This window comes from Eptesicus fuscus, chromosome 5, assembly GCF_027574615.1.
Source record: "Eptesicus fuscus isolate TK198812 chromosome 5, DD_ASM_mEF_20220401, whole genome shotgun sequence".
Lineage (NCBI taxonomy): Eukaryota > Metazoa > Chordata > Mammalia > Chiroptera > Vespertilionidae > Eptesicus > Eptesicus fuscus.
In genome coordinates this window covers 43,244,120-43,259,889 of record NC_072477.1, presented here as the reverse complement: position 1 = coordinate 43,259,889, position 15,770 = coordinate 43,244,120, and the positions used below count along the sequence as shown (strand labels likewise).

At 40.2% G+C, this 15,770-nt stretch overlaps 1 protein-coding gene across 2 annotated transcripts in view; it reads left to right on the top strand.

Moving 5' to 3' along the window:
- The window catches only part of IQCH (IQ motif containing H), a 219,378-nt gene extending 205,059 nt beyond the window's left edge, over positions 1 to 14,319 (top strand). For both annotated transcript variants that reach the window (XM_054716102.1, XM_028141857.2), the window contains 3 exons: positions 1,215 to 1,276; positions 6,296 to 6,404; positions 13,788 to 14,319. In XM_054716102.1, the coding sequence (XP_054572077.1) occupies positions 1,215 to 1,276; positions 6,296 to 6,404; positions 13,788 to 13,907 (291 nt within the window). In that variant the 3' untranslated portion in view covers positions 13,908 to 14,319. The remainder of the gene's footprint in view (positions 1 to 1,214; positions 1,277 to 6,295; positions 6,405 to 13,787) is intronic.
- Positions 14,320 to 15,770: the final 1,451 nt, after the last annotated feature.

Sequence of the window (15,770 nt, the reverse complement as noted above, 5' to 3'; positions counted from 1 at the left end):
ACACAACAAACTGCTTCTCTATATTTTTTTACCTGTTGCTCTTAGAATAGTGGTTTCAAACTTTGACGTACATGAGAATCATTTGGGAAAAAAGCTAACATGCAGACTTCCTCCCAATGATCCTGAGCTTGGATGATGCCCATGAAAATGCGTTTTAACAAGCATTTAACTAGATGATTCTGATGTGAGTATTCTGATGATCTGACTTCAAAAACACCTTGACCTAGATGAGCAATAACAGTGCTGGTGTAGATGTGGAGTAAAGGGAGCCCGGTAGGAATGGAAGTTGATTCAGCCACCATATAGGTCCCTCAAAAATTAAAAATAAAACTACCATATGACCCAGCAATTCCACTTCTGGGTATCTGTCCAAAGGAAACAAAATCACCTTCTTGAAGAGATATCTATACCTCCATGTTCATTGCAGCATTATTCAAAATAGCCAAGATACGGAAACAACCTAGGAGTCCATTGATGAATGAATGGATAAAAGAAGGTATGATATATATATATATATAATGGAATATTATTCAGTCATGAGAAGGAAGAAATCCTGCCATTTGTGACAATATGGATGGACCTTGAGCTCATTATGCTAAATGATATAAGCCAGACAATGACAAATATTGTATGATATCACTTATTTATTGGGAAACCACTTATATGTGGAATCTAAAAAAGCCAAAGCTATAGAAACAGAGAGTAGAATGGGGTTGCCAGGAAAAGTGAGGAGGTGAGAATTGTAGATATATTGTTAAAGGGTACAAACTTGCAATAAGAAGATGAAGTCTAATAATGCAAAGCATAGTGATTATAGTCAACAATACTGTATTATATACTTCAGAATTGCTAAAAGATTAGATCTTAAATGTTATCATTGCAAAAAAGAAATAATGTGATGTGATAGAGGTCTTAGCTAAAGCCACAGTGGTAATCATATTGCAATATATTAATATATCAAATGAACATGTTGTACACCTTAAGTTTACACAATGTTATATGTAAATTATATCTCAATTGAAAAACAACACTGTCCTAGGATATATCTACTCCATATTCTGGAGACAGCCTTTCCCACTGTGCTTCTCAGAGTATTTATAGTTAGCTTTAGACTTCAACTCAAATCCATCTTAGTGGTCTTAACACAGTACATTTTCTTTACTTTGTTTTCAACATAACGTGCTATTTCTTTTCTCCCCATTCGAATTTTATAGGACAGACAAGGAACTGTTTTCATATTATATGAACACTTTAAGAGAAACAAGTTGGGAATGTTGTGAGTATGTCTATGAAATACAATAAGATAAGAAAATAGACTATAACAACCAACAAGTATGATGCTTCTCATGCATTTTTTTGAGAAATTTTTAAATTGAATTTATTGGGGTTACATTGGTTAATAAAATTATATAGGTTTAAGATGTGCAATTCTATAATATTTCATCAGTATATTGTATTGTGTGTTCACTACCCCAAGTCAAGTCTCCTTTCATCACCATCTATCCTCCCTTTACCCTCCCCTACCTCTCCTACCCTTATTTTCCTCTCGTAACCACCATACTGTTGTCTGTCTATGAGGTTCTTCTTTAAATCAGCATGCTGATTTATTGGAAGTCTAACTTATTTTATTTAGATCTTCAAGTGTTTCACACAATGACTTTAGATGTGTCAGTGGAAGTTCATGAATATAATTGATTAATTATTCAGATTGATGAGTAAGAGGCTAGTTTCAACAACATATTACACACACACACACACACACACACACACACACACAGTCTGACTCATGATGAACAAGCTCAGATGTTGTAATTGTGGAAGGGCTTACTGGCATACTTAGAAAAGTGTTCTGGTGCCTTTAGCAAGATGCCCCCCCCCCCCCCCCCAAAAAAAAAGCAGGGTCTGTGGCCCCTCCTCATACCCAGTTTTGGCCACAGTCCAGTCTTCTCGAGATGCATGTGTGCTGAGGAGAGCCCTGCTGGGGCGCTCAGGAGGCTTCTCTATGCTTCCCTGTTTCCTACAAATTTCTCTCCAGGGACTATTGGGGAGCAAGCAAAGTTGTCTCCTCATCTAGGACTCAGAACTTTAGAACCACTACCTTGAATTGTGTCTTATTTCATATCTTGGAATATGGTTAGTTGGTCTTTTAAGTCATCCTAATTTATTGGAAACCGTTTCTGCCCTATATGTCTCTCCTTATAATCTCTAGAGCAGTGTGACCTCACATTGAAACACACAAACTAAGATCTGTTCTTATAAAAACTGAACAAGTAAGAGCCAATTCCTCTGTTAAGTATCAATGTTCCTGAACAGCCTCAGTTTCTCCCCAGATGTTCAGTCTCCTAGACGCTGGTCCCACACGAAAACAGGCAAAGATGCGCACAGGACCGGTCTCTACTCCCTATCCAAAGTACAGTCCTTTGTTTTACCAAAGTATTATCAGTTGCAACAGGCATTATAAATGGTTTAGCATGTCAGCTCCCAATAAGTCAGGAAAGGGCACCAGTAGCCAGAACACCAGAGATGAAATACTTCCTGTTCAACTCCCTCCAAACTTGTCACTGATGCCAGGGCGGTGGCAGGACATAGGCCACCAGGCAGTTACTGGGATTGGGAGAACCAAGCATTCAACTGGATTTGAAGTAGGCAAGCTGGGGAATATGAAGTTTGTATAGTTATGATTCTGATTGAGCCGGTAAGGTTCAAGGTCCAAGTACATTTCTAAGCTCAGGAATTCAGACAATGGGTTCGTTAGGTACAAGAACTAGAAGTCAGAACGCAGAGACATGAACTCCACCTCACTGGGCATGGGCTGGCACAAAAGGTCGACTGAAAAGGACAAGCAGGGCTGGGACTGGAACTAGGCAAACCCTCATGCATGGGGGACAAGGCTGGGAGGGGTGACTGCCCTTCAGAAAAAAACAGCCAGGCAAGCAAAAAAAACATGGGGTTCGGGTACCTGGAGGTCATCCCAACCAGCAGCATCAGCCAGGAATGTTCCCACTACAAAGAGTAAAAGGATAACCCGAGGTCTGGGTGGAGGGAGCAAGACCGTAGGAGCTCAGAGAGGAGGCTGCTTTTAGAGACCCAGGTCAGCAAGGGAGCCCAGCGTGAAGGGAGCCCATTAGCAAAAGCTGACACTCGGGAACAGGACTTGGGTCCTAGAATGGACAGTAGGAGACAAGGATGGTGTTAACAGGGCAGGGGCCGAGTTCCTGAAGTATGGGCCCTGGAAAACTTTATCCAAGTGGGTACTAGGGCATAGAGGAACAGGCGAGAAGAAAATGACCACAGAATTTAGGAGTTGGAAGAAGAGGCTGTTTTGTGAAAAAGGAACACTCCCAATCATCAAACTGACCAAGCAGCAAGGTTGACTTGATGCTGAAACCTACAGAATGAACAATGAGACCAAGAGGAACCCGCTCAACTGTGGCTACACATGCCCCTGAGATATCAGGCAAGGATGCCTTGGCCTGAAGACTAGCTTTGATGGTAGAAATAGTCTTATTGGTGTACCTTCTAGATGATTATTCCACTATTCTAAGAAATAATCCCATTATAAATGGAATTGGTATGAAGTTATCCTGGCAAAGCTACACCACGAAGTTCTGGTCTATAAGGTCATCCCATAGTGCAGTGGTCAGCAAACTGCGGCTCGCGAGCCACATGCGGCTCTTTGGCCCCTTGAGTTTTTAGCAAAGGCCAGCTTAGGAGTACCCTAATTAAATTAATAACAATGTACCTACCTATATAGTTTAAGTTTAAAAAATTTGCCTCTCAAAAGAAATTTCAATCTTTGTACTGTTGATATTTGGCTCTGTTGACTAATGAGTTTGCCGCCCACTGCATAGTGGAATACTCACACATCCTACAGAGAGGGCCCTGTTGACATGGGCCTTCTGAAAGACTCACTACAGCCTTGTCTACTGTTTTCTGTCCCACCTTATTCTCATCCCTTACTGCAGGGAATGACTGTGGAAGAGCAAGGAAGAACTGTGGCGCTTAACTGACCCTCATAATATAGAAAGGAAACTGAGGCTTAGAGAGGGGATGTGATTTGCTGGGGTCACACAGTAGATTGTGTCTCCTGGTTTTGAATCCATTGTTCTTTTCACTACACCACAATGACTATATTGTGTGGCCACCCTAGAACACTGTTATGGAATATAGAGATTCTCAGTCTGTTGTGAGGTGCTTCACTACTTGTACAAGTTTATACTGAGTTAAGCTAATTTACTTTTTCTGAATATTAGATAGGATTGAAGATTATCGCTGAGATTCTCACTTGCATCTAGTTGTGCTTTCTTGAGTTATAGCTAGTATATCAGGGATTGCACTAAGGCATGGACATGGAGGTTGAAAATAGACAACTTAATAGACAATGGCCAGGAGACAGTCCTCATTTTCTAGAACTCGAATTGAAAAGGAAGAGATGAGCAGATATAAGCTTTTCCCCCTTCATGTTGCTTGGATTTTCTCTGGAGCTTTAAGGAGAAGCTTTCCTTGAGAGGGCTGGGCTCTGCTTGGCTTTACTGCTATCGGGTCCTATTGGGTGAAGAGGGTCAGATGGTCACCTCTTTAGGAAAGGTGAGAGCTCCAAGATGGGATGACCTTATATCCCAGAACTTTGTGGTTTAGCTTCACCAAGATAACTTCATACCAACTCCATTTATATTGGGATATATCCTGGAATAGTGGAATTTGAAGAGAAATTTCAGGGAGCAAAAGTGAAGGAAATTCTAGAAATGAATTAATAATAGGGAAGGGGACTTAAAGTCCATCCAGCCTCTTAGTTCCCAACCTGAGAACCATGAACCCCATCAGGATAAAGAGGGATGGTGAGAGGAGCGTGAATCCACATGTGGGCCTCTACATCATACACATGCATGCACACACATACACGCAACTATACTTTTTTAAAGTATGGGTCTCAATATTTAGTATATATCAGAATCATCTGGGGGACTTGGTGAAACTACATATTTCTGGATTCCAAATCCAAAGATTAGGATTTTATTGATCTGGGGTAGAGCCTGGGAGTCTGCTATTTTAGGAGCATCCAGGGTCTAATATATACTGACCCTGGGGCAACAAAACACAAATACCTTTTTTAAATTATCTATTCTGAAGTGGCCTTGGGTGATATTTATACTCCTAAAAGAAGAGACACTAATGTTCAGTAGCTCTAAGGGGTGTGGTCGGGCAGTCTTTAGATTTGGGAAATATACCTCAAAAAGTTTGGGAGCACTGATCTAGTCCAATTCCTTCATTTTTGAGATAAAGAAATGAAGACCCAGAGAGATCAAGTAACTTTCCCCAAAGCCACACAGTCAGTGGCAGGAGAAAGAGCCTGGTCTCCTGTCTTGGGCCCTGGGAAGCTTTCTAGTCCCACCCTGACCCCAGGGAAAGTGGGATCAGGTTGGAAGGCAGCCTTTCCAAAAGGTCTAGGTCTTAGATTTGAAGGTGATTTGTTTTACAGGTAACAACTAAGGAAAGAAGTAATTGCAAAGCTTTTTGCAGCTGCCTTGAAGAGCAACTAGCTCTTGAGGTTCAGCCCCTCAGGACAGAACAATTTTTTTTAATTAACCCATTCATTATATCTATTCTTTTCTATTGATAAAGTTCAAAAAATAGCTAGAAATAAATACTTTGGAGTTTGTTTTCAAGTTAAAAATTACAATGATCGAGTTGTTTGGGAACACAGTAGAATTCTACAGGGTGGTTTGCAAGTCATCACTGAGATTTTCTTAGTGTGTGTGTTCAGCTTTATAAAGATAGCTGCCCATGAAAGAGGCATTTTCTTTGAAATATAGTATTCTTATTTTAGCTTGCTGTCATTTCTGAATGCAGGTAGGGCACCACTTTAAGTAGAAGGAGTCACTTGTATACATGAAGTAGAAAATAATACTGAGGTGCAAGTGTCTCTGTAGGCAAGGAAATTGTTAGGCATGAATTACACTTGGCAACGATTTTATTAAACTAACTTAAACAATTTTTAAAATGAGCTTCTCAGTACTCCTGTCCTCACTCAGTGGTAGCCTTTGGCTACAAATGACTGAATCCATTCCTATATTCTGCTAAGTTGATTAATAAAAAATATTTATTACACAAATCCTTTTTGTTGACAAGTTAAAATGGAGCCTCATCTTTCATATCTCCCTGAAGATTGCCACCTTGTGAGATTGAAAATACTCATTAAATTCCATCACCAGACAGGCACAAATGAGAGGGTGATTGTTTTTAAGCATGTGAGGGGAATCATTGGTAAACTCATTTGTTTGGATATCATTAACAGAACAATCGGTGAGGATCTCCAGGGGGTCCTCATGACCTTTGCTCGCAATCTCTTCGTCATCCATCAAGAAATATCAGCACCTAATATGCAAGGCGAGACCAATTTTAAGGTGAGGTGTTAATTAACTAACGATCCTGGTTGATTTCTATACAAGGGCTGAAAATACCTCATGCTGTATTGTAAACAAGTGCTAAACCATTTTTTTTATTGTAAGCAGTACACTTTTACAATGTGCAGGGTCAATACTGTAAGGTTCTCACTGAACCCGTTAGTTAAATGTAATAGTTTGAAACTTTTTCTTTGAAATATGGTAGTCTTATTTTAACTTGCTACCATTTCCAAACCCAAGCTTATACTACAACAGGGCTTTCTGATGTTGGAACTGAAATTAAAACATCACAATGGAGCCAAAACAGAGACTGTTGCAGAAAAAAAAAAAAAATTAAAATTAAAAATTAAAAAAATCCTGGCTGTAATCTACCTACATTTCAGTGTCTGGTTAGGGATTCCTGGCAAGCCCAAGTTTCTAGGACAGAGAAGTCCTGAGGCCAGGAAGTTTAGGGAAAAACTCAGCCCATATGTGAGCCATCTACTCCACCCTGTTCCTCCAAAGTGGGGTAGATGTTCCATCGATAACTGTTGAAGCTTCCAGATAATCCAGTCATGTGTAATTGACTAGATGTCTCGAAACTCAAGAAAATGGGAGCAAGATCTGTACAAGAGGTTTTAAAATACCAGCTGAGCAGAAATGAACATTTAGTATTGATTATCAAAATTTTCATCGGATTTCCAGCCTGAGCCTTCATCATGTTTGAATGGGTCAAGTAACTCAAAGGACTCAATTGGAACCTACATGTCATTTTTTCTCTTAAATGGAAAGCCCAACAAAAGCTTGATAAGAATATGATTTTTTAATACGTTTTTTTCATTGAGCTAGGCCCTGGTCCTTCTAGTAATGGTAATGATGATAATAATGCTGTACTCTTCAATGTGATTTTATGAGTTGCAAGATTGACCACTGCTTTTCCCATAACATGACTGAGAAGATTTAATTTTTAAATGGCCCAGTGTTGTAATAACTTTCATAGGTCCTAAAGGATCTATGCTCATGGTTTATATTCTGAGTTACTGCAAGCTAGCATCATCTTGTCATTACTGCTATGCACAAAATTCTAAGACTATCTGCACATGATCAGATTAGTCTGTCAAAATATAGTTAATAATCAGAATCAGATGGTGCTATGGACTTAATTTTGTCCTCCCAAAGTTCGCTTTTGAAACCTTAACCTCAAAGTGACAGCATATACTAGTAGAGATGTAAGGGAATTATGTTAAAACTAGAGGCCCGGTGCATGAAATTCATCCACGGGGGGGGGGGGGGGGCACGAGGGGATCCCCTCAGCCCAGCCTGCACCCTCTCCAATCTGGGACCCCTCGGGGGATGTCCAACTGCCGGTTTAGGCCCAATCCTGGGGATCAGACCTAAACGGGCAGTCGGACATCCCTCTCACAATCCAGGACCACTGGCTCCTAACTGCTCACCTGCCTGCCAGCCTGATCACCCCTAACTGCCTCCCTGCCGGCCTGGTCACCCCTTACTGCCCCCCACCGTTGACCTGGTCGCCCCTAACTGCTCCCCTCGCCAGCCTGGTTGCCCCTTACTGCCCCCCCCTGCCAGCCTGTTCGCCCCTCACTACCCAATCCCCCTGGCCTGGTTGCCCTCAACTGTCCCCCCCCCCCCGTGGGCCTGGTCACCCACACAGCCTCCTGCTTGGTCATTAGGTCACCCCTCCCTACCCCCCCCCCCCCCCCCCCGACAGCCTGCTCGCTCCATGCAGCCTGCTACTCAGTCATTTGGTCGCCCCTCACTAATCCCCCTGCCAGCCTGGTCACCCCACACAGCCTGCTGCTCAGTCGTTTGGCTGTCCCTCACTAACCCATGAGGGTGGTATGGGAATGATGGGATTAGTGCCCTTACAAAAGACCAGAGCATTTGCTCACTCTATCTCCTTACCATGTGAGGTTACAGCAAAAACCTGGTTGTCTGAAAGCCAGGAACTGAATTGGCTAGCACATTGACCTTGGACTTCCCAGCCTCCAGAACTGTGAGAAATAAATTTTTGTTGTTTAAACCATCCAGTCTGTGGTAGTTTGTTATAGCAGCCTGGGCATACTATGACAGATAGTATGTCCCCCAAACTACACAGATTTAGTAGGCTCTGAGTTTGGACTTGAGGTTGGCAAAGCCAACTATTTATGCCATAATGAAGGCTATTTCTCTGCCCTTTGTCTGACTTCCAAAATTATCAAGTTAGATGATCTAAAGTAGATTTTAAATATATCATGGTTTCTAGCCTTCTCACGTGAATCATTATTATCTTGATATGCTTACTCTTGATAGAAGGTCTAAAGGTAAAAAGGTTAAATTTCAACAAAATAGGAATAATAAAAACTTGAAAAGTGAAATAGATTCATTTTTGGGTAGTATATTCTGTTTATTATCCTCATGACATTCTAATAAATATTTTTAGTTTAGCAACAAGGATTTACCAGCAAAGTAAAGGCTGAATGAAAATGGAAGGTAATTCAGAAGAAAGCATTTAATAAAATCCAATATCCTTTATTTTTTTTCCAGAGAGGGAGGGAGAGAGAAACATCAATGAGAGAGAGACATTGACTGGTTGCCTCTCCTACACACCCTGACCTGGAATTGAACCCCCAACCTAGGTGTGTGCCCTGACCAGGAATCAAAAATCCCATGACCAACTGAGCCACACTGGCCAGGGCCAACTTCCTTTCTTGATAAAAAATAATAATAATAATAATAATAATAAATTTTAATAAAACATTCAAACTAGTAATAATAGGTAACTTCCTCAACCTGATAAGGGCATCTAGAAATAAAAAAAAACAAACCTACAGCTAACATTGCATTTAATGATGAAAGACTGAAAGCTTTCCCCCCAAGATCAGAAGTAAAACAAGGATGTCTAGCCCTAACCAGTTTGGCTCAGTGGATAGAGCGTCGGCCTGTGGACTCAAGGGTCCCAGGTTCAATTCCCGTCAAGGGCATGTACCTTTGGTTGCGGGCACATCCCCAGGAGGGAGTGTGCAGGAGGCAGCTGATCAATGTTTCTCTCTCATCGATGTTTCTAACTCTCTATCCCTCTCCCTTCCTCCCTGTAAAAAAAAAATAAAAAAAATACATATTTTTTAAAAGACAAGGATGTCTAATCTCACTAGTTCTATTCACATGTACTGAAGGTTCTAGCCAGGTCAGTTAGACAAGAAAAATAAATAAAAAGCATCCAATCCAGATTGGAAAGAAAGAAATAAAACTATCTCTATTCACAGATGACATAATCTTATATATGTAAAAACTCTACAGAACCCAGAAACAATCTATTACAACTAATAAACAAGATCACCAAGGTTGTAGAATCCAAGAGCAATATACAAAAATCAGTTTTATTTCTATAGGCTAGCAATGAACAATGCAAAAATAAAAAACATTTAAATCCATTCACAATAGCATCAAGAGGAATAAAATACTTAGTAGTAAATTTAACAAAATATAAGATCTGTCCACTAAAAACTACAAAACATGGACTGGAAGATTTACTATTATTAAGATGGCAATATTCTATAAGTTGACCTACAGATTCAATACAACTCCTATCAAAATCCCAGCTGACTTTATTGCAAAAATGTACAAGATAATCCTAATATTCATGGGGAAATGAAGGGACATGGAATAATCAAAATAATCTTGAAAAAACTCCACACTTGTCAATTTTAAAGTACTACAAAACAACAATGATCAATTAACACATGTAGTACTGGCATAAGAATATACCTATCGATCAAGGGAATAGAACTGAGAGCCCAACATAAACCCAAATATTTATAGATTTTCAACAAGGGTGCCAAAAACAATTCAATAGGAAAAGAATAGTCTTTTTAACAAATGGTGCTGGGACAAATGAAAATACACCTGCATGAAGTTGCACCTCTATTAGACAGCGTAGACAAAAATTAAGTGAAAATGCATCAAGCAACTAAATGTAAGTGAAGAGCAAACATAGGTATAAATCTTCATGACCTTGTTGTTAGCAATGGTTTATTAGACATAATACCTTAAGTACAAGCATCCAAAGTAAGAATAGTAAGTTGGATTTCATCAAAATTAGGAACTTTTGTACATCAACTGATACTATCAAGAAAATGAAAAAATAACTTAGAGAATGGGAGAAACTATTTGCAAATAATATATCTAATAAGGTTCTAATGTCCACAGTATATAAATCACTAGTATAACTCAACAACAGAAAGGCAAATAATGCCCAGCTGGTGTTGCTTAGTGGTTGAGCCTCAACCCATGAACCAAGAAGTCACCGTTCCATTTCCAGTTAGGGCACATGCCCAGGTTGTGGGCTTGATCTCCAGTGGGGGGTGTACAGGAGGAAGCCAATTGATGATTCTCTCTCACTATTGATGTTTCTATTTCTCTCTTCCTCTCTGAAATCAATTTTTTAAAATATTTTTTAAAAAAAAACAAATAACCCAACTAAAAGTAAGTAATGGGGAAAAAAAAGTAAGTAAAGGATTTGAATAGATATTTCTTTAAAGAAGATATACAAATGGCCAATAAGCACATGAAGAAATGCTCAACATCATTAGCCATTAGGAAAATGCAAATCAAAACCACAATAAGATACTATTTCACACCTAAAATGGCTACAATAAAAAAGGCAGACAATAACAAATGTTGCCAAGGATATGGATCTCTACTATATTGCTGTAGGAACATAAAGTGATGTGGCTGCTGTATATTTCACAGTTCCTCAAAAAGTGAAAAAATTATCACATGATCCATCAGTTCCACATCTAGGTATGTATCCAAGACTATTAAAAATATATGCTCATACAAAAACTTGTACATTAATGTTCACAGAAGCATTATTCATAATAACCAAAAAATACAAACAAACCAAATGTCCATCAATTGATAAATGGGTGAATTGAATTGTATTATATGGATAGTAATCCATACAATGAATACATAGGTATAAAACTTTATGACCTTATGGTAGCAATTGTTTCTTAGATATGATACCTAAAATGCAAACAACCAAAGCAAAAATAGATAATAGATACAATGGGATATGCTAAGAGAAAGAAGCCATACACAAAGGCCACATATTGTATGATTCTATTTATATGAAATGTCCAGAGTAGGCAAATCCATAGGGACAGAAAGTAGATGAATGCTTGCCAGGAGCTAGTGGAGGGGGAAATGCAGAAGGGTTGATAATGCATAGAGAATTTTTACTTGGAGTGATGAAAATGTTCTGGAATTACATAGTAGGATGATTGCTCGTGAATATACTACAAACCACTGACTTGTATAATTTATAGGGATGAATTTATGGTATGTGAATTCTACCTCAATAAAAAAATCTACACTAATAAAAAAGAAAGATGCAAATTGACCATACCTCCACAATGCCCACCAGCCAATCAGGAGTGAGTATGCAAATTAACCCAACAAAGTTGGTGGGTTAATTTGCATATGCAGGCAACGAGCGGCCAGGGGAAGCGCAGGATGCCTGCGTAGGCGTTCCACACTGTCCCAGCCACTCTGGGCCTCTGGGAAGCATTGGAAAGCAGAAAGGCAGCTCTGGGCCAGAGCAAAGGCAGAAAAGCGGCTCTGGTCTGGAGCGAAGGTGGTGCCGGCAGCCAGGGGAAGGAAGGCTCATTCTTGCACAAATCTTCATGCATCGGGCCTCTAGTAACCAAATAAAATAAAATGGGAAGGTGCCATTTTTCTCTCAGAAACCAAACCTATCTAATAATAGACAAATATGCAAATTGACCATACCACCGACACACCCACAAGCCACGCCCACAAGCCACACCCACCATCCAATCAGAGCGAGTATGCAAATTAACCCAAACCAAGATGGCTACAGCCACAGAGAGCAAGGTTTCCTAGGTAACAGAGGAAGCCAAGCTTTCCGCCTGCCCTTGCCAGGCCTAAGCCTCCACTCAAGCTACAAAGTTTCAATTATAGAAGGTAAACAAATTCAAACAAATGGCGGCAGAATGGAGCTTGAGAGAGCAGGCCAGGGTTGCCACCGGCAACAGGGGAAGCAAAGCTTTCTGCACACCCTGGCCGGGCCCACCCGCTTAAGGCAACAAAGTTTCAATTATAACCCCAACACAAATGGCTGCTGGCCTCAGAGGGAGCCCCAGGCTTGGTTCCGCTCCAGGCTACAAAGTTTCAATTGTAGAAAGAAAATAAATTCCAGATACTAGGGCCTCTGCTTGGGTTGCCAGGGGGCATGGCCAGCCTGCAAACCACCACAGGCCCCTCGCTCAGGCCGCCCCACACCCCAAGGGAACCCCCACCTGATCCGGGACGCCCTTCAGGGCAAACCAGCTGGCCCCCACCCCTGTACCAGGCCTCTATCCTATCTAATAAAAGAGTAATATGCAGATTGATCATCACTGCAACACACAATATAGCTGCCCCCATGTGGTCAAAGATCCTGCCCCCATGTGGACACAAGATGGCCAACACAAGATGGCCAGCAGGAGAGGGCAGTTGGGAGGCACCCGGCCTGCAAGGAAGGACAGTTGAGAGGGACCATGCCTGCAAGGGAGGGTAGTTGGAGGTGATCAGCCCTGCAGGAGAGGGCAGTTAGGGGTGACCAGGCCGGCAGAGGAGGGAAGTTGGGGGCAAACAGGCTGGCATGGGAGTGGTTAGGGGGTGATCAGGCTGGCAGGCAGAAGCAGTTAGGAGCAATCAGAAAGGCAGGCAGGCAGGCAAGCAGTTGGGAGCCAGCAGTCCTGGATTGTGAGAGGGATGTCCGACTGCCCGTTTAGGCCCGATCCAGGATCGGGCCTAAACGGGCAGTCGGACATCCCTCTAGGGGTCCCATATTGGAGAGGGTACAGGCTGGGCTGAGGGACAACCCTCCTCCGTGCACGAATTTCGTGCACTGGGCCTCTAGTAGAAATAAATAATCTCATCTTACTAGCCATCATCTTAGGGTGACTAGACCAGTTACTCTCAAACTATCTGTAGTGAAGGACCTATTTGTTTGTTTGTTTCTGACCTATCATGGATCAACACTTTTTTAAAATACCACAAAAATAAATTATTAGAAAAATGAAATGAAAAAATTAAAGATGTACACAGTAGAAGCACACTTTTTTCTTTATTACATTTAATAGAAATTAAAATTTCTATAAATGTTTCCAAGTTCTTACAGTTTTTATACTCATTTCATCAGGACTGATAACCAGCAACTTGTAGATGGTGCTGGTTGGCGGAGCAAAAGTCATGCTCCATAGTTTTGTTTGGTCAAAGTAGTCTAAATCATACTTTACCAAAAAGGAACAAATGCTTAGTGGTGGGGAGACTTGGATAGGGAGAGATGTAAGAGATGTTTAAGTAATGAATGTCATTTTTATTGTTCATTTACAGGCCACCATTGATGAGGTTGAAGTCATTCTGGGAGTAACAGAGGAAAACAAAAAGCGATTTGAAGAAGAGCTAAAATCTAAAGATGATAAGAAAAATACCTCTCTGAGCCTGATATGTTAATGATCCTGGAATACATTACTGAGTTTAGATTCCAACTAGAGCTAAGAAAAGGCAACGTTTCTTTTACTGTTAGGAATAAAAGAGGGGGAGGAAGTTAGTTTGCTTTGTTTGCTAGGAAGTGTATCAGCACAGACTATAATGTAATGCTCTTTAAAAAAAATTGTTAAGCAATCTTATTTTACTTATTAAACCAAAACCTGTTTGTGTTTTCTCTTCCTTTTTCCAAACTAAGGGGGGAAATATCTAACAAGAAATGTACAAGTCTTACTGATATCACCTCTGCATCTACTTCTTTCTAAACTTCAGGATAATGGAGATTTTGTTTGAATGTTTTATAAAGTGTCCTCCTCCTATTTCTAATAGTTAATTTGTCTTCTGCATTTAAAAAGTTAAATAAAGGCTTAATCATTGATATTTGGCAAAACAAAAATGTCTTCTTTTAAAGAAAATTACATTTGTATGGATTTTTAAAGTGACCCTTTATCATTCATTGTATTTCACTGTGCCAAGCCACTATTGTTTGTTGTTGCTATTTTTCAAAAAGTAAGGTAAGCCAACGTTTAGTTCACTACAGCATCAGAATTTATCTAGGTGGCAGTATCTGCTCTTAGTTTAAGATGTAGTGTAACTCCAGCCATCTCGCTTGAACAAACATTTGTATTCTCTATTGAATACAGCAGTAGGATTTTTACAAGCTTAATTCAACAGACTCCATTAAAGGGCAAATTGTTAAAATTATGCAGTGCTGACACTAATTCTCAGCATTTGCTTTGTAACTGTTCATAATACTTATTCATCATCCAACTTTAACAAAGGGTGAAAGAAGCAAGTCACATAGTTGTTTTAAAGAATGATATCTTTATAAATACTGGAGTGTGTTGGGGAAAGGAGAGGTATTTTTTACCTAAGGGATTTCCATAATTTTTAAACTATGCCTCAGCCACAGGCTGAGTTTCTGCAATAAAATTAACATTTGTGTGTGTGTCAGCTTTTGTCTTGCTATAGTTGGAAATACATTAATTAGCCAGGTTTCCTGCCTGTGCTAGGTACAACGATGACCTCTTTTTCTTGCCAGATCGCTCTAATCCATATGAGGGGCCCATTGTCCAGACACTTGACGGATAGGAAGTACTACATGCCCATTAGAGTCTCCTCTCGATTGAAGCCAGAGCAACATAAGGTCCAAGAGACTCATTAGTTCACTGGCACAATCGTGTCCTGAGAGTAAATGAAACCCTCTGTCTCCTTATGGCTCTCATCTGCTCTGGACTTTAAAAGAAAACTGTCTCTGTTTTGTTCAGCACAGCAGTGGATCTTTCACATGGCGAGATCCCCTCTAAACAGTACAAAACGGTGAAATCTATTGGGGAAGTTTTGTGTGTGAATTTTGATTAGCACTCTGGAGCCTCAAGCTGCTGGCAATAGTCAAATGAGTTCCCTCTCTGGTACTTTTTTTTTTATTTTACCCACATGATTGGTTTCTCAAACAATGCAGTTTCCTTCTCTGCATACACTACAGAATGCCTGTTTCCAAATCCAGGCCTTATATTCAGATTCAGGTCTCATTAGAAAGTGATTGGCAGTAAGGTTCTCTACCTAAAAACCTACAGCTTCAAAATGAAAAGAGAAAAATTGGTATAATAAGACAATCACTTCAAGTAATTAAGTGGAAGAAGCCAGAGGACCAGATTAAATTAGTGAAATATTTTAATTACAGAACATTTGAAAAGAAGCATAGTCTATTATCTTTTAGCACATGTATGCAGCAAAGATACTGTGCTATTGCTAAACTAAGGGAGTTTGAAAAAAATTATATCTATGTTATAATGTACCCCAAATATAAATTAATTGCGATGAATTACT